The sequence below is a fragment of the Pelodiscus sinensis genome, chromosome 29, assembly GCF_052426305.1.
Source record: "Pelodiscus sinensis isolate ZL-2025 chromosome 29, ASM5242630v1, whole genome shotgun sequence".
Classification (NCBI taxonomy): Eukaryota; Metazoa; Chordata; order Testudines; family Trionychidae; genus Pelodiscus; species Pelodiscus sinensis.
The window spans coordinates 2684021-2704023 of record NC_143080.1 but is presented as its reverse complement, the minus strand read 5'-3'; the positions used below and the strand labels follow the sequence as shown (position 1 = coordinate 2704023).

At 46.5% G+C, this 20003-nt stretch overlaps 1 protein-coding gene across 2 annotated transcripts in view; it reads left to right on the top strand.

The window, feature by feature from the left end:
* KPNB1 (karyopherin subunit beta 1) overlaps positions 1-14160 on the top strand; it is a 40534-nt gene extending 26374 nt beyond the window's left edge. Inside the window, exons 12-22 of one of the 2 annotated variants that reach the window (XM_075911408.2) lie at positions 224-354; positions 1579-1726; positions 1987-2058; positions 4555-4699; positions 6507-6589; positions 7649-7756; positions 8548-8691; positions 8784-8889; positions 8969-9083; positions 10321-10482; positions 11040-14160. In XM_075911408.2, the coding sequence (XP_075767523.1) occupies positions 224-354; positions 1579-1726; positions 1987-2058; positions 4555-4699; positions 6507-6589; positions 7649-7756; positions 8548-8691; positions 8784-8889; positions 8969-9083; positions 10321-10482; position 11040 (1215 nt within the window). In that variant the 3' untranslated portion in view covers positions 11041-14160. Of the gene's footprint in view, positions 1-223; positions 355-1578; positions 1727-1986; positions 2059-4554; positions 4700-6506; positions 6590-7648; positions 7757-8547; positions 8692-8783; positions 8890-8968; positions 9084-10320; positions 10487-11039 lie in introns of those variants that run through there. The other variant, XM_089774019.1, reaches the window with a different exon arrangement.
* Positions 14161-20003: the final 5843 nt, after the last annotated feature.

The following is a 20003-nucleotide window of genomic DNA, read 5'->3' as shown; positions in this document are numbered from 1 at the left end:
TGACTTCTCATTCCACTGACCCTTTCCTATTGTGTTTGGAGAATGAATTTGGCCACAGAGTGCAGTCTGTCCTAAACCCTTGATGCTACCATGGGAATGAATGGGCAGGCTGACAGAATATTTTAAATGTAATTTACAGTTTAAGGGTTTGCATGTGGCTTGGCTAGTTTGCTATTGTGACCAACTCACTCCATCGTAGAGACTGGTCTGTTCTGTATTTTAGGCCTTCTCTAGTCTGGCTGAAGCGGCCTATGAAGCTGCAGATGTAGCAGATGATCAAGAAGAGCCAGCAACCTACTGTTTATCCTCCTCCTTTGAACTAATAGTTCAGAAACTCCTGGAGACCACGGACAGGTATTGTCAAGCCAGCTAGCTTAGGTGCTGCAGAAATGCCTTTTTGTACCCTCCCCCCTTATCCAACTCCTATTTCCTCCTAACACTCTTATGTGAAGTGATGTTTTAAGGGCATTAATTCATGGCCCAAAGTTTGTCTGAGTTGGGGTAGCTAATGTTTCTTCCCAAGAGAGAAATCATGAAGGAGGCTGAAATCTGGAAAAATCATATTTATTTATCTCTAGAGCTCCCTGTAAACCAGTGCTGCACTTTCCTTCAAGTTGTGGAATACATGTAAAACTGTGTACACAATCTGAAATTGACAGACGCCTGCACAGTAGAGCAAGCCATTTGTGGTATCCAGTCTGGCCTGAGAGTCACTAAGTAGTCAAGATTGTGCCAAGACAGACTATAAAGGTTTCTAGAACAGTATGCGTGGTGTGGGTTTCATCACTATTGTTTACATGTATTTTGCCTGTAGTGGTGTTGTTTTTATTTTGATATTACAGTAGCATCTAGCAGCTCCACAACAGATCATGACTCGAGACACAATATCCTTGCAGTAGGACTGTTGTTGCCTCAAAAAGCTCACAAGAATAGATATGACCAACATTTTGCAGATGGGAGCATCTTGAGGCACAGAGTAAATGACTTGCCCAAGGAGAGACAGGAAGTGTGGCTGATCTAGTAATTGAACCTTGATCTTTTGAATCCTTGCTCTAAATGCTTTAACTACAAGATCAGTTTTCTTTTCAGACTGGTGTCTTTGCTAGAATAACTTTAAATCCAAACCAATATCCGGTCTGGCTAATTTCTGTCCAGAAGTTTAATCTCTGCTCTGTGGAGTATGAAATAAATTAGTCATCTTTGTGTAGATGCTAGCTGATGTTCCAGAATTGGCATTTTTGGTATTGAGGCCTTAGTCTGGCAATAAACTGACTTTCTTGCTCTTGAAGGTGGTCCCTCTAAATTAGGGTGGAGGAACATCAGGAGATAGTGCTGGGAAGTTTTCTCTAGTGCTGCCAGCACTGTCTGTGGCTAAACAAAGAATGTTCATCATCTTAACGCAGATTAACAAAATCATACTATGAAAAATGTAGCCTAGATTCAAGCCGTGGTGTATATAGTAATTTCATTCTACAGGCTGTGGAATTGGGGTTTAATTTTTATTTATTGATCAAATAAGATCTGTAAGTAAGCCAACACGGACTCTGAGAGCAAACAAACGATTTCCTTCCTGTTTAGGCCCGATGGACACCAAAATAACCTGAGAAGTGCTGCGTATGAAGCTCTGATGGAAATAGTGAAAAACAGTGCCAAGGACTGTTACCCTGCTGTCCAGAAAACGACTTTGGTCATCATGGAACGGCTGCAGCAAGTGCTGCAGATGGAGGTAGAGAGGCCGAATTTACTGGCAGGGCTATAGGGCAACCGTAATACTCAGTGGCATCATTTTGGTCTGTTCTGGCTTTAGTCCCTCTGGCCAAATGAGTTCTGCTGTTGATTGTCTATATAGCAATTCTCTTTTGAGAAACTTGAAGTGTGAAAAGAGTTTAAAGCTGAATTCGTTCTAGTCATAGCACTGTTAATGTCTGATACAACAGAGACTTTCTTTCAGAATCTTAAAAACATCTATTTCTTGTTCTCCTATAGTCTCATATCCAGAGCACGTCAGACAGAATCCAGTTCAATGATCTTCAGTCTCTGCTGTGTGCTACTCTACAGGTAAACTACTTTCTTATCAGTTCTGATAAGAATCTTGTGACAGGTTCATGCATCCCAAAAATGCATCCAGATGAAATTTTTTAAATGAAATCAGCTCCTTACATCCAAGTTAGTATGAGGAGGCAAAAGAGTTTAAACATATGAAAGATGGAGTCTTTCACAATTGTGTCCAGTTTTTAAACAAAAAACCCACCCTCTTGTTTCTGTGGAATAAAACACATCTTAACCAACTATGTTCAAGTAAAATATCTGAGCAGTTTTACGCTGGCTGTCGTATTAAGGAAAGATTGGACAATCAGTCACTTTTGTCAACACACATCGAAGAAATAAACACTTGTTCACGGCTGCTTGGTGAAGGAGTTCAATACTTGCACTCGTTAAAATGCACTGAGTGTCTTTGAAATTAAACACTTGGTAAAGAAAACTTCATGTGTTTGGGAGCATTAGCTCATTCCGCTTGCTTAATTTTAAAGGCTACTGAAAACTGCCATCATTTTTGATAAGCTGCTCAGGAAACTCGTCAGCCAATCTTTGATATGATGGTCAAACACTCCTCTAGGAATGTTACCATGCAAAAGAGAACAGGGCCTACTTCTGACTCCCACATAAAGCTTATACTAGTGCTGAATCCAGGACTTAGATCAAGGCCTGCTCTCTCTTGTATGGTAACATCCCCGGAGGTGTGTGTGCTTTTATTTCAGTGTACGTGATGTTCAGAGTTACTGAACACCCATCTTTATTTGGAACTCACATTTTTTCCCCCAATTTTGTTGTCACAAACCCATGATGAACAGGCAAGTTTCCATTAACATGAGTCTGAAAGGTTTTAACACCCTTGTGTTCAAAAGCAAGTAGCATCAGCTGAGGCTCTCTGAAACTTGGGGAGAATGAAAGCAAGTTTCAGATTGTGGTAGCTAATACTTAAGATCCTTCTTCAGACATCAAACTTGCCTCTGATTTTGCTGGGTTTGATGGGATCTCTTATCTCCATCGGTTAATTATATTATCCCTTTTCAAGCCGTCTCTAATCTTTTGCCAAAAGTTGAATAGCACTGATAACTTGCAATTAGGCTTATTCTTTTAAGGTGTACTGTCAACCTGACTCTCACATTTTGAATGTCATACTTACGGTAGATACAGTACTTACCATGACTAAGCCCTTTCCATTTTTATTTGGCTGAGTTCTGTATGTAGTAATTTCTGATTTATGCCCTGGTGAAAGCCCGCAACATAAGAAGTTACTTAAAAAATATTTTTACAAAGAATTTTTAAGAAAGAGCAAGACCTACTCTTTTAATGATGAGACCCAAACTTTCTGAAATGAGTCATTTAAAAAATTAAAGTTCAATACAAGTGTCTTGTGAAATACACTAGTTTAAATGTTTTGCCAACATTGTGGGAACAAGTGGGTAAAAGGATCTCTCTACCCTTCACTTTTGCTGAAGGATTGTGTAGCTTTGGGGGTGGGTTGTTTGTTTTTAAATTAGTAATCTGACAAAGTTGAATTTCTTAGGCCAAGTTAAAGATGGTGATGTAAAGAACTGTGCAGTGAAAAGAGCATATGTAACAGGAGGGGAAAGAAGTCTTCAAGGAACCCAGTAGGGGAGAGTTTTAATATTTAGGGATGTTGTAGTTTTGTAGTACAGGCAGTCCCCGGGTTACGTACAAGATAGGGACTGTAGGTTTGTTCTTAAGTTGAATTTGTATGTAAGTCGGAACTGGTACATATTGTAGGGGAAACTCTAGCCAAACATTTCTCCAGAGCTCAGTTTTATTCTCCCACACCTCACTTCCCTCAGTCCTTTATTCTCAAGCTGAGGTGTCTGCTGAGAAAAGCCGCTCCGCGTCTCCTTGGTCTGCTGGGGGGGGGGCGCTAGCTTCGCGTCTCCCTGGTCTGCTGGGGGGAAGCAGCTAGTGCCAGGTTGCCTCACCCCGTTTGTAAGTAGGGATCCGATGTAAGTTGGATCCATGTAACCCGGGGACTGCCTGTACTGATGGTGATGTGTGTCTCCTGACTTTTAATACGGTAGTGTACATGAAGCATTCAGGGCAAGTGGAATTATCTGCCTTTTCACAGGGCTACTAGTAAAGATCAATTACAATCCACAGTCACATAAAATTGTTGTTAGCCTATTTTCCCTTGTAACAATCTATGTTAAAAAGGGATTGCTTAAGTCTAGCCAAATGCAATTCCAATCCTAAATGCCCAGAGAACAGCCTCTCTGGCAGGACAGATAAATTCTGCTTGTTCTTTTAGCTGGAAAATCAAGGATAGATATAATGAGAACAGCATTCTGTGCTTGTACTGACAAAGCATGTTTTGCAGCAGTGGAATTCGGAGCAATAGTTGATTTTTTTTTTTTTTTTTTAAAGGCATAGCATGGTTTTGATAAAACTGTCACATTCTGAGCTAGTGCGAGAGGTTCCAAGGAAGAATTGAGCCTACTACCCATGATGATATTTTACCACTTCTTTTTTCCTTTCCCCTGAACATAGAATGTTCTCCGGAAAGTGCAGCACCAGGATGCTTTGCAGATCTCCGATGTGGTGATGGCATCTCTGTTGAGAATGTTCCAGAGCACAGCTGGCTCGGGGGGAGTACAAGAGGATGCTCTCATGGCTGTGAGCACCCTGGTGGAAGGTCAGTTGTAGAGACTGGAAAAAGTCTTTGCTTTATGTAATTTGTAGATTGCTCCAGGAGAGCAACTCAGTCTTGCAGGTTTGCAACTGGCGCAGTTTATCCCTGTCACTAGCTCCTGTTGATGAAGGCTTAACATGAACATCCTTTGCCAAATAGTTGAGTTTGCGCAGATGCAGATTTGACTGCACAACTATTCTAGAATAATGCCTCCAGATCTGTGAAGGTTTGAGGCTAGCCAGCCCAACCAATCAGATGGAAGCTTGATATTCTCCTAAACTGTTTCTTATGTTTTCTGTAGATAACATGGGTATTGTATGTGTGCACACTGAATAGGCAATACTTAGGACTTTATTCCCCCCCCCCCCCCCAAAAAGAAAAGGGCTTAGAACAATGGGCTCTAGAAGCTATTACAATGCAAATAATATTCGGATTGTCTTATTACCCTTGATTTGTGGCAGTTATGTCAGTGGTCTGTGTGTGTTTTTTGTCTTAAAACTAGGGATGTTTACAAGTAACTGGTTACCTGGTAAGCATCACCATTAATGGGTGATGTTAACTGGTACCTGTGGGGCCAGCCCTGCAGGGCCCCCACAAGAAAAGGGATGCTCCAGTCTCTTGCCTGCCCCTGTTTAATCAGTTAACTGGTTAAACTTAACATTTAACCGTTTAATAATTAAATGGGATTTGATATCCCAAATTCGTGTTGCAGCGTAGCAGCAATTTTAGCGCCTCACAGTGATTCTTCTGTAGAATGCTGTTGCTGTGGTGTAGGAGCACATTGCTTTCTCTCACCCGGCATGTTCAGGAGTGGAGGTTGGGTGCTGTTAGAAATCCCTACGGGATGAACCGTTTTTCCAGAAAGGGAAATCTCCACTTCCGACCATGCTGAATGGGAAATGGTTCTTGAGAGACAGATGGCAGCAAAGGGGCTGACTTGAATCTTCCTCCACATTTCTGAGGCTATTGGCGTGGCTGGCTTGTTGGGGGGCTTCTCCCCTGGGGGCCGGGGCTGGTTTTAGTGCAGACGCACGTGTCCAGTGGCTCTCAGAACACATGAGTCTGAAAAAGCAGAGAAGTTAATTCTGGCTTCCTGGAGTCCAGAACAGGTTTATGACTTGGCCCTGCGCCTCTGGGAGGAGTTGGGGGGGGGGGGGGACTTACGACTCTGCTTGACGTGATTGGTGTCCTTTGAGTGGAATCATGGAATTGATTGGCCTGGTCAGGGAGGAGGAGGAAGAGCTGATCGCAGGTTGTGGCCTCAGCAGACGGGCTGACTTTGGAATAAACAGAGTGATGCCCTTATTGGGCAAAGCCATTCTCCTCCTTGCAGAGGTTAATAGTAGCTTGTGGGTTAATTGGTGGCAATGGGCTGGGGAAAACCGGAAAAAAGAAAAGCAGGTACGTAATCCTAAAAGGAAGCCTTGTCCTTTGCCAAATAGCTAAATACTCTTCTCGAACTGGTGTAGTGTGACCTGGTACTGTTGTCCTTTTCCTCCCCCACTGGACACTGCATGGAGAACCCCGCCCGGGCTAAGCCGTAAAAGTCTGAAAACAATGGCTCCAAAGAGCGCAGGGAACCGTATCTTGAGTGAATTGTCTCCTTCTGTCATTCTGGAAGTCCATTTTAGGGCAGGAAAATGGTTTCCCTGGTGCTCAGTTCTTAGAGTCAAATCCAGTGGCGAATCAATTTGTCCTGCTCTGTTGAATGGACAGACTCTGAGACCCGCAGAGGACTTGTTCTAGATACCTGACCAACATGTAGACCGCCCTGCAGGGGTGAGACCTAACTGGAGTGTTTTCTGTGCAGTTCTGGGTGGCGAGTTTCTGAAATACATGGATGCTTTCAAACCCTTCCTGGGCATTGGATTGAAGAACTATGCAGAGTACCAGGTAGGAGCTGAACCTGGAATCCCCATGTTGCAAACCTTTCTGCCTTTTGGTAGGTAGGGATTCACAGGGTTCATCGGGATGAGATCCCCTGAGGGCTGTTAGCTTCTGGTGATGAAGCCAGAATGCAAGTGCTTTAGGAGCTCAGTAATTACCAGCTCCCCTTGTCAACGAATTTATAGACTCTCTTCTACTTAAAATTATCTACGGCAAACCTTCATCAGCTTGACACCTGCATGGGCTGCGTATTCAGTGGCACTGATCAGGAGAGAGTTGCTATTAGGATTGAGATTCCAACAGACCACCCATGCCATGGTATTTACCCCAGTCCCTGTCCTGAGAAGGCCTGGATGCTGAACTTTTTCAGCACAGCTCTGACTTGCCTGGGCAATGGCCGACGATGGTCACTAGTCAGTGATGATTTTAGTTACTGCCTGTCACGGGCCCATAATTTAGTGCTTTAATAGGCTAATGTTATCCCAACTGGCAGTGTGGGGAATCGGGAGGTAATAGTGCAGTCGATTAACCAATAAGTAAAAGTTTATAGGTTAATGCTCTAGACTACATGCATTCTCCCGCCAGTAAATTTTTTTTAGCAGGCTGGCCAGCAGCCCGACTCAGTCCTGGCTTGCAACGAGTCTGAGACCTACCCCTGCTGTGGCTCTGCATTGAAAGTGTATTAGGAGCCAGGTGGGCAGGCAGCCTGGCTCAGTTCTGGCTCGCACTGGGTCTGAGCTGCCTCCATCAGAGGCAGCAGCACAAGGTGACAGGTAGGCCCGTCTGTGAGGGAAGCTGGTTTTTAAACTGGTGCCCCTCGCAGACCAGCTCTCACCTGGCATCCCACGCTGCTGCCTCTGAATCAGAAGCAGCGGCATGGAGTGGCAGGGGGCTCTTTGGGAGTGAGGCTGGAGTGCACTTGCTGCCGGCCCCACTCCAGGGGACTGTAGAATAGTCGTCTGATAAGAATTCTTGAGATTGATTCAGTTAACCAATATTTAACATCCCCACTGGGGACCACTTGCTTATGGTGGGCTGGTGCATAATGTACTGTTCTCTTTGTAGGTTTGTCTGGCTGCAGTAGGCCTAGTCGGAGACTTGTGTAGAGCTCTGCAGTCCAACATCTTGCCTTTCTGCGACGAGGTTATGCAGCTGCTCTTAGAGAACCTGGGGGTAAGCACATACCTGCTTTCGTAGGGATGGCCGTCTTAGTCTGTGTCAGTAAAAACAATGAGAGTCCTGTGGATCTTGAAAAACTAACACATCTATTTGGGCATGAGCTGCTGAGCTCTGGGGCCCACTTCGTCATCTGACAATGTAGGTTCCAGCCCACAGAAGCTGATGCTCAAATAAACGTTAGCCACGGGACTCCTCGTTGTTGGTGCTCGATGCCTGAGCCCAGTTAGAGCAAGCTAGGTGTTAGTGGAAAGAAAGGGAGCGGAGAGGCAGAGAAGACCTGGGAGGGGAAACTAGAGATGTTTGAAAAGGATTATACACTTGACCCTCCAGCTCTGGGTGTCCCTCCTCTATGGCTCAGGTGTTCCCAGAGAAGGAGGCAGCTCTGCATGCTGCCATTCCTCCTTCCTTCCTGGAGGAGTTAGGGGAATGGCAGTGTGCAGACTCTTCCTCTGGGGCTTTCCCCACCACTCCCTGGCTGTGGCGGAGCCATGTGTGTTCATGGAACCAGGACAGCAGGTAAACTCCCCAGCCCCTCACACCCAGACCCCGCAGTGCCCTTCCTGGCCTGGCTAAATAGTTAATTCAGCATGCCCTATTTCCCTGGGCTGACGGATTACAGACATTCAAGTATATCAGGAGACATAAGCATAATAATTAACTACTGTGACAATTTGAAGAGGTCTCCGATGTCAAGTGTGGGGGGTAGGGGATTGGTGTATCCACTTTCAAAAAGCGGAATAAAACGTGTGGGCTCAAATCTCCTTCTTGTGCTCTCTCTCTCTCAGAATGAGAATGTCCATCGGTCCGTGAAGCCTCAGATTCTCTCTGTGTTTGGTGATATTGCCCTGGCCATTGGAGGAGAATTTAAAAAATATCTAGAGGTTGTATTGAATACTCTCCAGCAGGCCTCTCAAGCCCAGGTCGACAAGGTGAGCCAGTTGCGCACTTTGCAGCTTAAATAGATCTGCCTTAGTGGCTTGTTAAGGCAGTTGTACTTGCATGTTCTTTGTTTTCTGTCTAGTCGGATTATGACATGGTGGACTACCTGAACGAGCTGAGGGAGGGCTGTCTGGAAGCGTACACTGGCATCATTCAGGGATTGAAGGGAGACCAAGAAAACGTGCATCGTGAGTGTTTCGTACTGTGACACGGTCTCTTTAGACCTTTTAAAAAAGCCTGCACACTAACCCGGTCATTTCCTTTCAGCGGATGTGATGCTGGTGCAGCCCAGAGTAGAATTTATTCTGTCTTTCATCGATCACATTGCCGGAGATGAAGACCACACTGATGGAGTTGTAGCTTGCGCTGCTGGACTGATAGGGTAAGCACCCCAGGCCCCTTTGTCTAGGGAAAAAGCGACAGCACACTCTGCACTGTGGTTAGTTAAACAATAAAGTCAGCACATCGCAAGAAGGATTTTTTTTTAAGGTTCTCTGAAGTGCTAACCACGACTCCTCGGTTTAAGATGTTTGCAACTCGCTGTTGAGCTTGAGGCCAGGAACAGGTGTGAAATTAGAGGACTGTGCAGTGGTGGTTCCTCACAGGCTATTTACCAGTCCTGGTCACCCCTTCCCCCCCATCGGTCACTGCCTGAAGGGGTAAATTGCATGTCTTAAAAGCAGTCAGGGACAGTGATCTTGAAGGAGCCATACAATGTCGGGGTGTCATAGTGTAGTTGATTAACCAATAAGCAAAAGTTTGTAAGTTAATGCTATAGACTACACTCATTCTCCCACACACACACACCCCGGCCTTGTCAGTAAATTATTTAGCAGGCTGGCCATCAGCCTGGCTCAGTCCTGGCTTTTGACGGGGCCGGGACTTACCCCTGCTGTGGCTCTGCATTGAAAGTGTATGAGGAGCTGGGCGGGCAGGCAGCCCGGTTCAGTTACGGCTCGCGCTGTCTGGAAGCTCAGACCTCCTCCCCCCCCCCCTTAGACAGGGGCTGCTGCCTCTTTATTTGAGGCAGCAGCACAGGGTGACAGACAGCTGGTCCGTGAGGGGAGCTGTTTTTTAAACTGGCTCCCCTTGCAGTCAAGCTCCCGGCTGCTACTCCACACTGATTCAGAGACAGCAGCATGGAGTGGCAGAAAGCTCTTCAGATTGAGGCTGGAGTGCGCTGGCTGCCAGCCCTGCCTCCAGGGACTATAGAATAGTCGAGTAACCGATAAGAATTCATGAGGTTACTCGACTAGTCAGTTAACCGATATTTAACATCCCTGGTACAATGAAATTTTCAGCTTGTGTATGGATAGTGAAGGGCCCAGTTCAGCCATCAGTGAAGTCAATGGGAGTCTTTCCTTTTGACTTACGTGGGAATTGGAGGGAGCTGTTAGGGAGAAGAACCTCCTTTAGACAGGAGCCATGAGTGTTTCCCGTAAGTAGCCGGTAAGGAGGCTCTTTGGCTCTCACGTTGCTGACCCTGTGCAGCGTTTGAAAGGGACATTAGGTGTGAGACAGCCTTCTCTGGTTTCTGAGTGAAGCTGAGCTAATTGGTGTGTGTTGGTTTGTGGCATTCAGCAAGCATTAAAGTACGTTGGCGCCTCTGTTTCCCACAGGGATTTGTGTACAGCTTTTGGAAAGGATGTACTGAAATTAGTAGAAGCTAGACCCATGATACATGAACTTCTAACTGAAGGAAGAAGATCCAAGACAAACAAAACAAAAACCCTTGCTACCTGGGCAACTAAAGAATTGAGAAAATTAAAGAATCAAGCTTGGTAAGGAACCTGGTCCCTTTCCCTCTCGTTGCGAAATGACCGTGCAGGTTAAACTTCTAAGCGCGGGCCCACTGGAAGAGAGTTCACAAAAGCATCTCGCTATAAAAGGCTTTTCCTTGTTTAGCTCGCTGTACGATATCCATCTAAAGCTATAAAGCCCAAGCAGCCCCGCTTTTTCCTAGAGAAAAGAACTGATGCAGGGTGTGCTTGACAGTAACATGTCTAAGGTCTTCTCCATATTAGAAACAGAACTGTGCTGCTGTAGCCAATAGTGAGTTCTCGTAGGTGCCTGCATGTTTTCTCTGGGTCACGTGGGCATGGTTTTTTGAGGTTTGTTGGTTGTAGCAAGTGGAATGTTGACCCCGAGTTTGAGTAAAGGCTTTTAAAAGCAACAAGAGAGAGGGGCATAGCGCTCTTGTGCATTGAGGGGAATTGAGTGTCCTGGGTGCAGATTGGCGGGCCTTTCTGGTTTTGCAAAGAAGCTATTCCCTCAGCCTTGGTTCCAAAGAGGGGGGGCTTTTTAAAAATGTCTACAACTAGTTCCTCTCTGATTGCAGATCTGTTACCATTGGGATGACACCCGAGACCCCCACTGGAAATCTCCAATCTTTTGAAAAAACCCGGAAGTGAGGAGTGTGAACGGATGCTGAATGTTTGGGAATGAGAGGATGAGTGAGTGAGGCTTGAAACACACCACATTGAAAATCCCGCCACAGCACCAACAGCAGCTGCGCTGTTAGTGAGCTGAGCACCGACTCGCGTGGAAAACCTGACTCGGCTGCTCCGGGAAGAGGGAGCGACTGGTTTCTGTCCAAAATAAGCAGTCTCTTGATCCGAGAGAGACTGGAACGCGCTTTTCTGTCTTCTGGCCAGAGTGGAGCGGAATGCCTAGTTTGGGAGAGAGGAAACCAGGTTCAATTGTGGTGCTCTGTGTTTGAGGTCTAGCTTTTGCTGCTGAAGAGAGATGGAGTCTGGGTCTCTGGCCCCGCCCTCTGTAACCTTTGCCACACAACGCTGTCAGTGCATGGGCTAATAGGAGGGGTGAAGGATTTTCAGTCTAAGAGTGTGTGTGTGTGAATGAGGCGGTATCCACATTCTCAACTTCAAGTCATTGCAGTTTATCTTTTCCCAAAAAAGGGTTAGCAGTTGCATTTCATAAACTAACCGAAGTTCAGTCTACTGATGCAGCATAAGAGATGTAAAAAGAAAAGAGAAAAAATGGAAAGTCGCTCTTTAGGGCTTTTAATTTAGGGAAACACTGACGAATGTTCAGAGCTCCCATTCTGAGTGACGCTTTTCATGATCTGGTTTCATCAAAGCGCCTTTCCTTCCTTAATATTGTTCAACTGTGAATGTAGAAATGGGGGGGGCGGGAAACTCTTGTGTTAGAGGGAATAGAAACAAACTCTCAAACAAGATTTCAGACTTAAACACAAAAAACACCAACCCATCAGTGTAGGTGCTCAGAATTGGCAATGAAAATGCAAAGGGAAAGATCTCTCCTGACTTGTACTGTAGCAGCCCCAACACCCACAAAATTGTGCCAAAGAGTTTAAAAACAATAAAGTAAAACTTCAGGTAATATTTTGGATTGCAAAATGAGGATAAATTCAATGTTCAAACAAAATCTGATAAAATGCCATTTGGAAACTGCTTGGCCTTTTGTGCTCTTTATTTGATCGAATTTAATGTGGTATTGGTCTCTTGCTGCACTTCAAAACAAAAGAGGAAAAAAGAGAAATTTATATAAATATATATATACTGGCTTGAGCTTACACAAGACGGCACTTGTAAAAGGTTCTATTTTTCCACTGCAGTTCAAGATTAATAAAACGGTGTCAAACATTCCCCGGTACTTTCTTTTTGTATTCTTGGTCTTTCCAATCAAAAGGGGAACCCATTAGCTTTTTTTTAACCATGTACTAAAAGTCTGATGGGCATCCTGGGGATAGACTGGCTGTTTGCCACTCCCCTAAGCATGCAGCTTTTTTATTCTCACATGAAGGATCAAAATCTCTTATCTCTCTTTTTTTTTTAATGTTTTTTGTTCTTTGAGGCATAGTCCCTCAGTTTTCCTGGATTTTATCAGCAATAAGACATAAAAAGTAGAGAAGGTGTGGGGTTTAAAACAATTTTTAATTTCATCTTTATTATGCAGTTATTGATATTACCAGCATTTCTGAATTTGCAGCTTACCTTGGGCATTTTTAAAGCTGTTTGCCTGTGGGAGGGAGAAGGGAAAAACCCTAATTTAGTATTTTACAAGTAGGCAAAAATCTGTTTTATCCCCTTTCTTCCTTCTCTCCCCATCTGGTCCTGGGCTCCAGGAGAATGGAATCCACTTCTGTTGTCCATCTGCACTGCGGCATCCACCATAGCTCTTGTACAGGGTATCAGATATGTGCCTTTCAGTGCCCGGTTCAGAATGCAAAGTGCCGACCTTTGAACCAGTGTACAAAAAATTTAAAAAATCCCAGGTGTTTAGAGGACAGGGCTGGTCTGTGAATGGGAGAGTTCACCCACCTCCTGAACATTGGTTAGGGAGAGGCAGGCCTGGGTCACATTTCTATTAATGCCTTTTCTTTTGTTTCTGGACGTGGGTTGGGGTTTCCTAAAAAAGCCATTCCTGAAGTTGGGGAGGGGTACGTGGAGGGGAGAAATCTGATCATTCCTCAGTGCTACCTGTTTCTGTCCCGTGTGGCTGTTCAGCTGTAGACAGCAGGAGAATAAAGTACACTGAGACAGTAGTGGAAACAAACCTCGTGTCTGTCATGTTTTTGTTCCAGGGAAAGCAGTTCTGGAAACTGTTCAAACAAATCCTTCACAACTTTCACACAAGCAACACCAGCCCACAGTGTGGTAGTGAGGAAAAACGGGTCTGTCACCTCCAGCGTTGGTGCTAAGTTTGCAACTGTTATCCTCCAATCCTGTAACCACTGTGGTTTGGAGAGAGGGACAGCTATGTACAATTAAAAAAAAAAAAATCTTGAGCCAGTTTCTCTGCCTGGCAGACTTAATTCATGGGCTAAGTCCTTGAATTTTTTATTAAATGTGCAATTTCAGCACCCAACTCAAAATATGCTTGTTTCAGCAAAGCATTTTGTTAGCTCACAGCCTGGGCTCCGCACCAGCTTTGCCCTGCCACGTGAGGCAAAGGTTAATGGGTGAGTGGAGAAGGGATACAGAGGAGAGTAAACATCGCAGTGCAGGAAACGGCTTTAAGAAGCTTTGGTTTCAAGTAGCAGTTCTGTTCATATTGTGCTAGAGCTTTTCTGTGTGGTTTCTTTTCTTTTCCTGGTCAAATGTCTTTGCCCAGAGGCAGCTAATTGCACTGCCCTTGCAGTTGAATGGAGGGGGAAAAGTTAATGTAATCTTCCAAAGTGCCCACTTAATGCAGGCCTCGTATTTTACCTTTCAGAACCAAGCAACTTTAACTGTCTCAAGTCTGGCCAGTTATTGTCAGCCAGACCGAATGAGGTCTGTGCTAATTTGGCTTCTGAGAGGGAATACTTATAGATCTTTAATATGTATTGACGCTCACTTACTGCTACTGTCACCTCTGAATTGGTAGTTGTGACCTGTTGACGATGATTGATTGGAAGGGTCCCTCTGACTAACAAATTGGTACCACTGGTTTTATTTACCTTCTAAATAAAAGCTGGTTTATTTTGGTTTTCATTTTTTTTCCTGATTCATTTTATATAGCTGCTACCTCTCCTGCCAGAAACCCTCTTCCTCTCCTTAGCTCAGCGAGACTGCGTGGGTGTGCTCTCTGATTGCATGAATGACACTCTAGCGTCTAGTTTCCTGTTTGGTGGGAGCTGGAGGTGACATGATGTCCCATCCGCCCATCTGTGCAATTCTAACGTGCATCAACAAGCAGGAATAGCAGTGTAATACCAAAACTTTTTTTTCATGGAAAACGTCTGGCCGCCTTGCTCAGGCGTGGCTGTTTGGGTTCTTTGATCTGCAACACTGCCTCTGTTCTGTGCCTGCCTTTGCTGTAGTAAGGGGGTGGGGGCGTTATTTAGTGAGAGCTGTTTTACATACACCACCCCCCACTCCCCTGCACTGATGCGTAATGTAAGCAGAAGAGGTAGAGCATTGGTCACCAGCCAGTCGATCGGGATCTACTGGTCGATCTTGCAGCCTCTGACAGGTGATCCTGACTGGTTTGGCCAAGAGACTGTTATTGAGTGCCCTTTGCCTTGGAGTGGTCCCCTCAGGAGCCTCCTGCTTTCTGGGCAGGGCAGGGGAGGAGGAGGAGGGGGCTGGCGTCAACGTGCCACCTCTCCCACTTTGTATCCTCTCCACAGAGCAGAGAGAGGGACACAACAGGGCTTGGGAGGGAGTTTGCTGGCTGCTTTTGGGAGTGGTGCAGGGCCAGGCTGGGGTGAGCCTGCCTTAGCCCCACCGCCCAGGGGCTACCTGAGGTTAGCAGTGTCCAGCTGGAGCCCACATCCCAAAAACCTACCTTGGTCATGAACCCCCTCCTGCACTCCTAGTCCCAAGCACCCCTGCATCCAAACACCCTCCCAGAGCCGGCACCTAGAACCCCCTCCAACACCCCCAGGTGAGCGCAAAGCCCTTCTCACTCCAAATCCCTTAAACCAAAGCCAGAGCCTGCAATGCAACCCAACCCTCTGCCCCAGCCTGGTGAAAGTGAGGGGGGATGGGAGATGGAGTAAGAGCAGGGCCTTGGAGAGGGGGCAGGATATTTGGGCTTCAGGTAGATCTTGGCTTGCACTTAAATTCAAAAAGTGATCTCGTGCACAAAAAGGTTGGAGACCCCGGAGGTAGTGCCTCAAAGCACAGAGGAGAGGGCCTGTACGCCTCTTCATAAGGAGGGACTAAGTTGCTGGGAGCCAGTTTGCTGCCAGTTAAAAACTGGGCTTATGATTGTAACACCCAGTGCTGGCTGTGACCCATCCAGTCTCTGCACATGTGTGTGATCTTGTGTGTCTACCGCTGCATTACTGAGAAGGTGGCTCTGTCAGTCACGGAGAACGTCCTGGCCCCTTGGGATCTGCTAACGGGCCGGGGCACGCCTACCCCTCTTGGAAGGGCGAGCGTTGGCATCTAGCGGTAGAAAAGGCAGAAGGGGATGTAGTCACATAGTCTTGCCATTATGCTCCTAGGTGAGGTCCCCAGGCATTTTTTTGAGTGGGCAGGATTTTGGTTTTGTCTCCTCTCTTGACCCAGTGGCTCCCAAGATGGCAGCTTTGTGGTGGATGAAGAAGGTGCTGCCTGCTCCCTGTTTCCAGCTGCCAAATCGCATGAGCAGACATGAAAATGCATCTTTTTCCATGGAGCCAATTGCAGCCGGGCGGTTAGGTGAAGTGTGACGGGGAGGAAAGGTGACTTGAGAACAGCGCCTTGCCAGACCTCGTTAGGCACTTCCTAAAGCCCTCGCTTCCCCAGCCCCTCCTCAAAGAGTTTGGTGCCCTCCAGACTGAAGGGAGGGGGAAGGAACGAACGGTGCCCCGAGACCACGCCCCGTCCGTACTGTGAGATCCAGAGAAATGGTTGTGCCTGGAGGTTGCTTTGTCCTGCTGCTTCCGCTAAGGTCGTGCTAATCCGACCCAGGCTAAGGGCCGCTTGTGCTGGTTAGGCGAGGCCCCCGGGGAGGAGATGACTCATGGCGTTTGTCTCATTCTCCCTGCATCATGGTGCAGCCCTCTTCTCCCCCCTCTGAGACTCTCCCTGCCCCTTCCAGTATTAGTTGCTACCTCTGCCGGGAGATGAAGCAGCAACAGTAGCAATAGGTGAGGTTCCAATCCCCGGGCTATGTTCTGCCAGTGTTGCCCCTCGCGTCACGCTCTGGTTCTGCGAGCCCAACGGCCTCCTTCAGGCTCGTGGCCCAGTGTAGCTCGTGGGCTCGGTGGCGTTAGAATCCCCTCTGCAGCGGCACGCTCTGCCCCCTGCTCTAGGGCGGTGGTCACAGCAGCCTCCAGTTAGGAGCCTTCGTGCTACCTTGACCCAACTGCTGCGTTCTGACGGCCTGGCTGAGAATGCTCACGCTGTAAAGCTGAGTGCTCCAGCCCCTGCCATCTGCCCCCTGCTCGCTCGGCTCACGAAGCCACCCCCCCCCCCCCGGGGCCTGATGTGAAATGAGCGAGACCACGTAACAGCCTTGCTGGGTAAGCCCAATGGTCCAGCTAGCCGAGTATCCTATCTGCCCACAGTGGCCAAGCGTGGGCGCTTCAGAGCGAATGAACAGAGCAGCGAATCGTCAAGTGATCCCTCCCCATCACCTTTTCCCAGCTTCTGGCAAACTGCGGTAAAACAAGGCACGAGAGAGGCCAGTGTAAAGTCAGATGGTGTTTTTTTTTTTTTTTTGCTGTCCAGTTGATACTCAATTTAGAGCTAGGAATATATGTCCACTGTTAACTGGCATATCCCTCCTGGTCCCATGTCCTTCCACCCGTAAGAGCAACGTGGCTTTTTGCATAAGATGAGCAAAATGTATCTACTCTCCGCTGACTGTGCTAGCTCACAGGCATTGCTCCACCTTCCCAAATAAGGGGTTAAAAGCACCAAAAAAGAGGTTCCTAGATGCAAAAAGGGGGGGCTCTGGAAAAAAAAGGCCTGTATTGCACCCAGATCTCATTCAATTATTTTCCCCCCGAGCCAGTACTTTTAATGCTATCCTCCCGCTCCAGCTGTTCCAGCCCCGGTTCCTTTGCATTCCTTCTGTGGACCTCCTCATGCACCAATGCTTGTTTCCGAGAGCCGCACCAAGCGTCCAGGCCGAGTAACGTGCTCAAAGTCCTGAGCAGCTGTGGACGTCATGTGGTAATGGTGCACAATTCTGGTGCCCGTACGCTGTACCGTGGGTGAATCACCTTTGAACATGAAATACAAATTGCTAGTACTTAAGAGGTTATAAATAAGGCAGGGCAGCCTGGGATCTGATTGCACTTTACGAGCCAATTGCTTGTACTTACCCTTGTACTTAAGCTTTGTCCTAAATGTGGGCAGAAAAAAGGGAAAGAAAAGAAAAGGTCAGCTGCTCTGATGACGCACCCGCTGCAGTTAATTCATAGGTTCCATGGCCACATGGATGATTTGGATCCAGCCTGGCCTCTTGAACACAGACCAGGGAACTGCCCCAAAGTACTTCCCAGAGCAGATCTTTTTATTGAAAACATCCCATTTTGATTTTTAAAAAGACCAGTGATGGAGGATCCACTGGGACCCCATGGTACATTGTGCCCAGGGTTAACTATGCTCACTGTTACATTTGTCTTATTTCTGGTCTGGATTTATCTAGCTTTGACTTCTGCTAGACAGAAGAGCCTGTTTAATATTGGTTCCTTAGGTAGGTTCTTAATCAAGGACACCCCCGTAACGAAGTAATCCACCTTAATCTCTCTAGTATGTAGGCTTTATCACGCCTGCAGCAGGTTTCCTAGTCCTTTAATCGTTCTCAGAGTTCTCTGACCCCTCTCTAATTTGTCCCCCCTTCCTCGAACTGTGGCTGCAGAACGGGATACAGGATTCCAGTGCCAAATGCAGACATGAAACACAACCCCTCCCTTGCGTCCCTCTCCTCTCTCTGCATCCAAGGATCTCATTCGCCCTTTTGGGCCACAAATTGCAAAATCATTCACTTGTCACCCCGTTTACCAAGCAAGGTGGATCACTTCTCTATTGCGTTCTACCCCCTCTCTTTCAGCGTCACCACGCTTTCAAGAATCTGCCTCCCTTGCAGCTGTGTTTGTGCACTGCTGTTACAGCCATTCATTTGACGTTCGAAACTAAAGGTTGGGGTTTTCCTCGTCCTGGCAACCTGGCCTCATTATCAACCACTCCCCCAATTGTGTCAGCTGCTAACTTTTATCAGGGATGATTTCTAGCTCTATCAAAATGTTAAATAGTGCCAGGGCAAGAGAACAGACACATTTGCTCAATAACTCCCCACTTAGTTACACGTGGGCTGTGTCTACAATGGCGCGATCTTGCGCAAAAGCAGCCACTGTCTACACTGGCCGCTGTCTACACTGGCCGCGTGTTCTTGCGCAAGAACATTGATGTTCTAATGTGTGAAATCACGGCTTCTTGCACAAGAACTATGATGCTCCCGCTCAGGAATAAGCCCTCTTGCACAACTGTTCTTGTGCAAGAGGCCAGTGTGGACAGGCAACATGAATTTCTTGCGCAAGAAAGCCCTATGGTTAAAATGGCCATCGGAGCTTTCTTGCGCAAGAAAGCGTAAACACGCGCACGGATGCTCTTGCGCAAAGGCACATGCCAGTGTAGACGCTCTCTTCTGGAAAAGTTTTTGCACAAGAATGCTTCCACAAAAGAGTTCTTGGGCAAAATCATGCCAATGTAGACACAACCATGGAGACCTATCAGGAAGCTAGATTTTAATCAAATGTGTGCCTGGTTCATTTTATATTGTTTTAGCTTTTTAATCAGAATGTTTTTCGGTACCAATTCACATGCCTTCCAGAAGTCTAAGTACATTCCTTCAGCACCATTACGTTTATCAAGCAAACTTGCCGTCATTAAAAAATCAAGTCAATTGAACAGGATCTATTTTCCATAAAGCCATGTTAATATTAATTGTTACTGTCCTTTAATTTTTGAGTCTTGTATTTGCTGCCCAATAGTCTTGCTTGAGATCAATTTGAGACCAACAGGCTTACTGTTACCTGGGAGGTTCCATTTGCCCTTTTTAAAAATTTGGCACACTAGCTACCGTCCAGTTTTCTGCAGCCTACGCCATGTTTCAAGTGTGTAGCTATACTGAATTACACCATCTGAGAATCTGGATTCAGGTGCTTGATTGCCATTGACTTTCACTGGCATTTGGCTTCCTCCCTGTTGTGCTTTTGAAAACCCCAGCCTTTAGTTTCTAATGAGTGATTCTAACAGCAGCACACAAATGTGGCTGCAAATTAGGTTGATTCTTTAAAGCACTGCAATCTTGAAAAAGTGGGGGGAGGAGGAGGAGAACACAAGCCTGCTTTAAAACAACTGTGTGAAATTGACATAAGAATTTACAAGCTCAGGCCTGAGTTTTTCTGGCACATTGTCTCTGCAGTGGTGGTACCAGACAATGATGCGGGATAGTGCTTAACTAGCACCGTTTAAAAGGCAAACCGGGGGGGGAGAGGGGAGTGTGTGGAGGGAGTGAAGAAAACCACTATCTTTTATTATGCCTCTGGTTTTTGTGGGGGGGTTTAAAGTTGCAAAAGGACAGGTGGGTTATTTTTGCAAGACGGAACCGAAGAGTCCAGCCCTGCAAACCTTGTAGCCTTCGAGTCCTTTAGGTAAGTGGTGCTACTGACGTTAAAGGGCAGCCTGACTCCCCAGTCCCTGATGGCCATTATTAAAGCAATCTATTGAATAACACGGAAGGAGGAATGCAGCCCAGTTTGCTAAATGGACGTCATGAAAGAGATGGCTGAAAAATGGATCTTCCTGGTATGTCTGGAAACTCCAGTGACAGCGGAGAGTTTGCAGGATGGAACAGAGGTAAGGCGTTACTGCTGGCAGCCGAGAGATCTAGA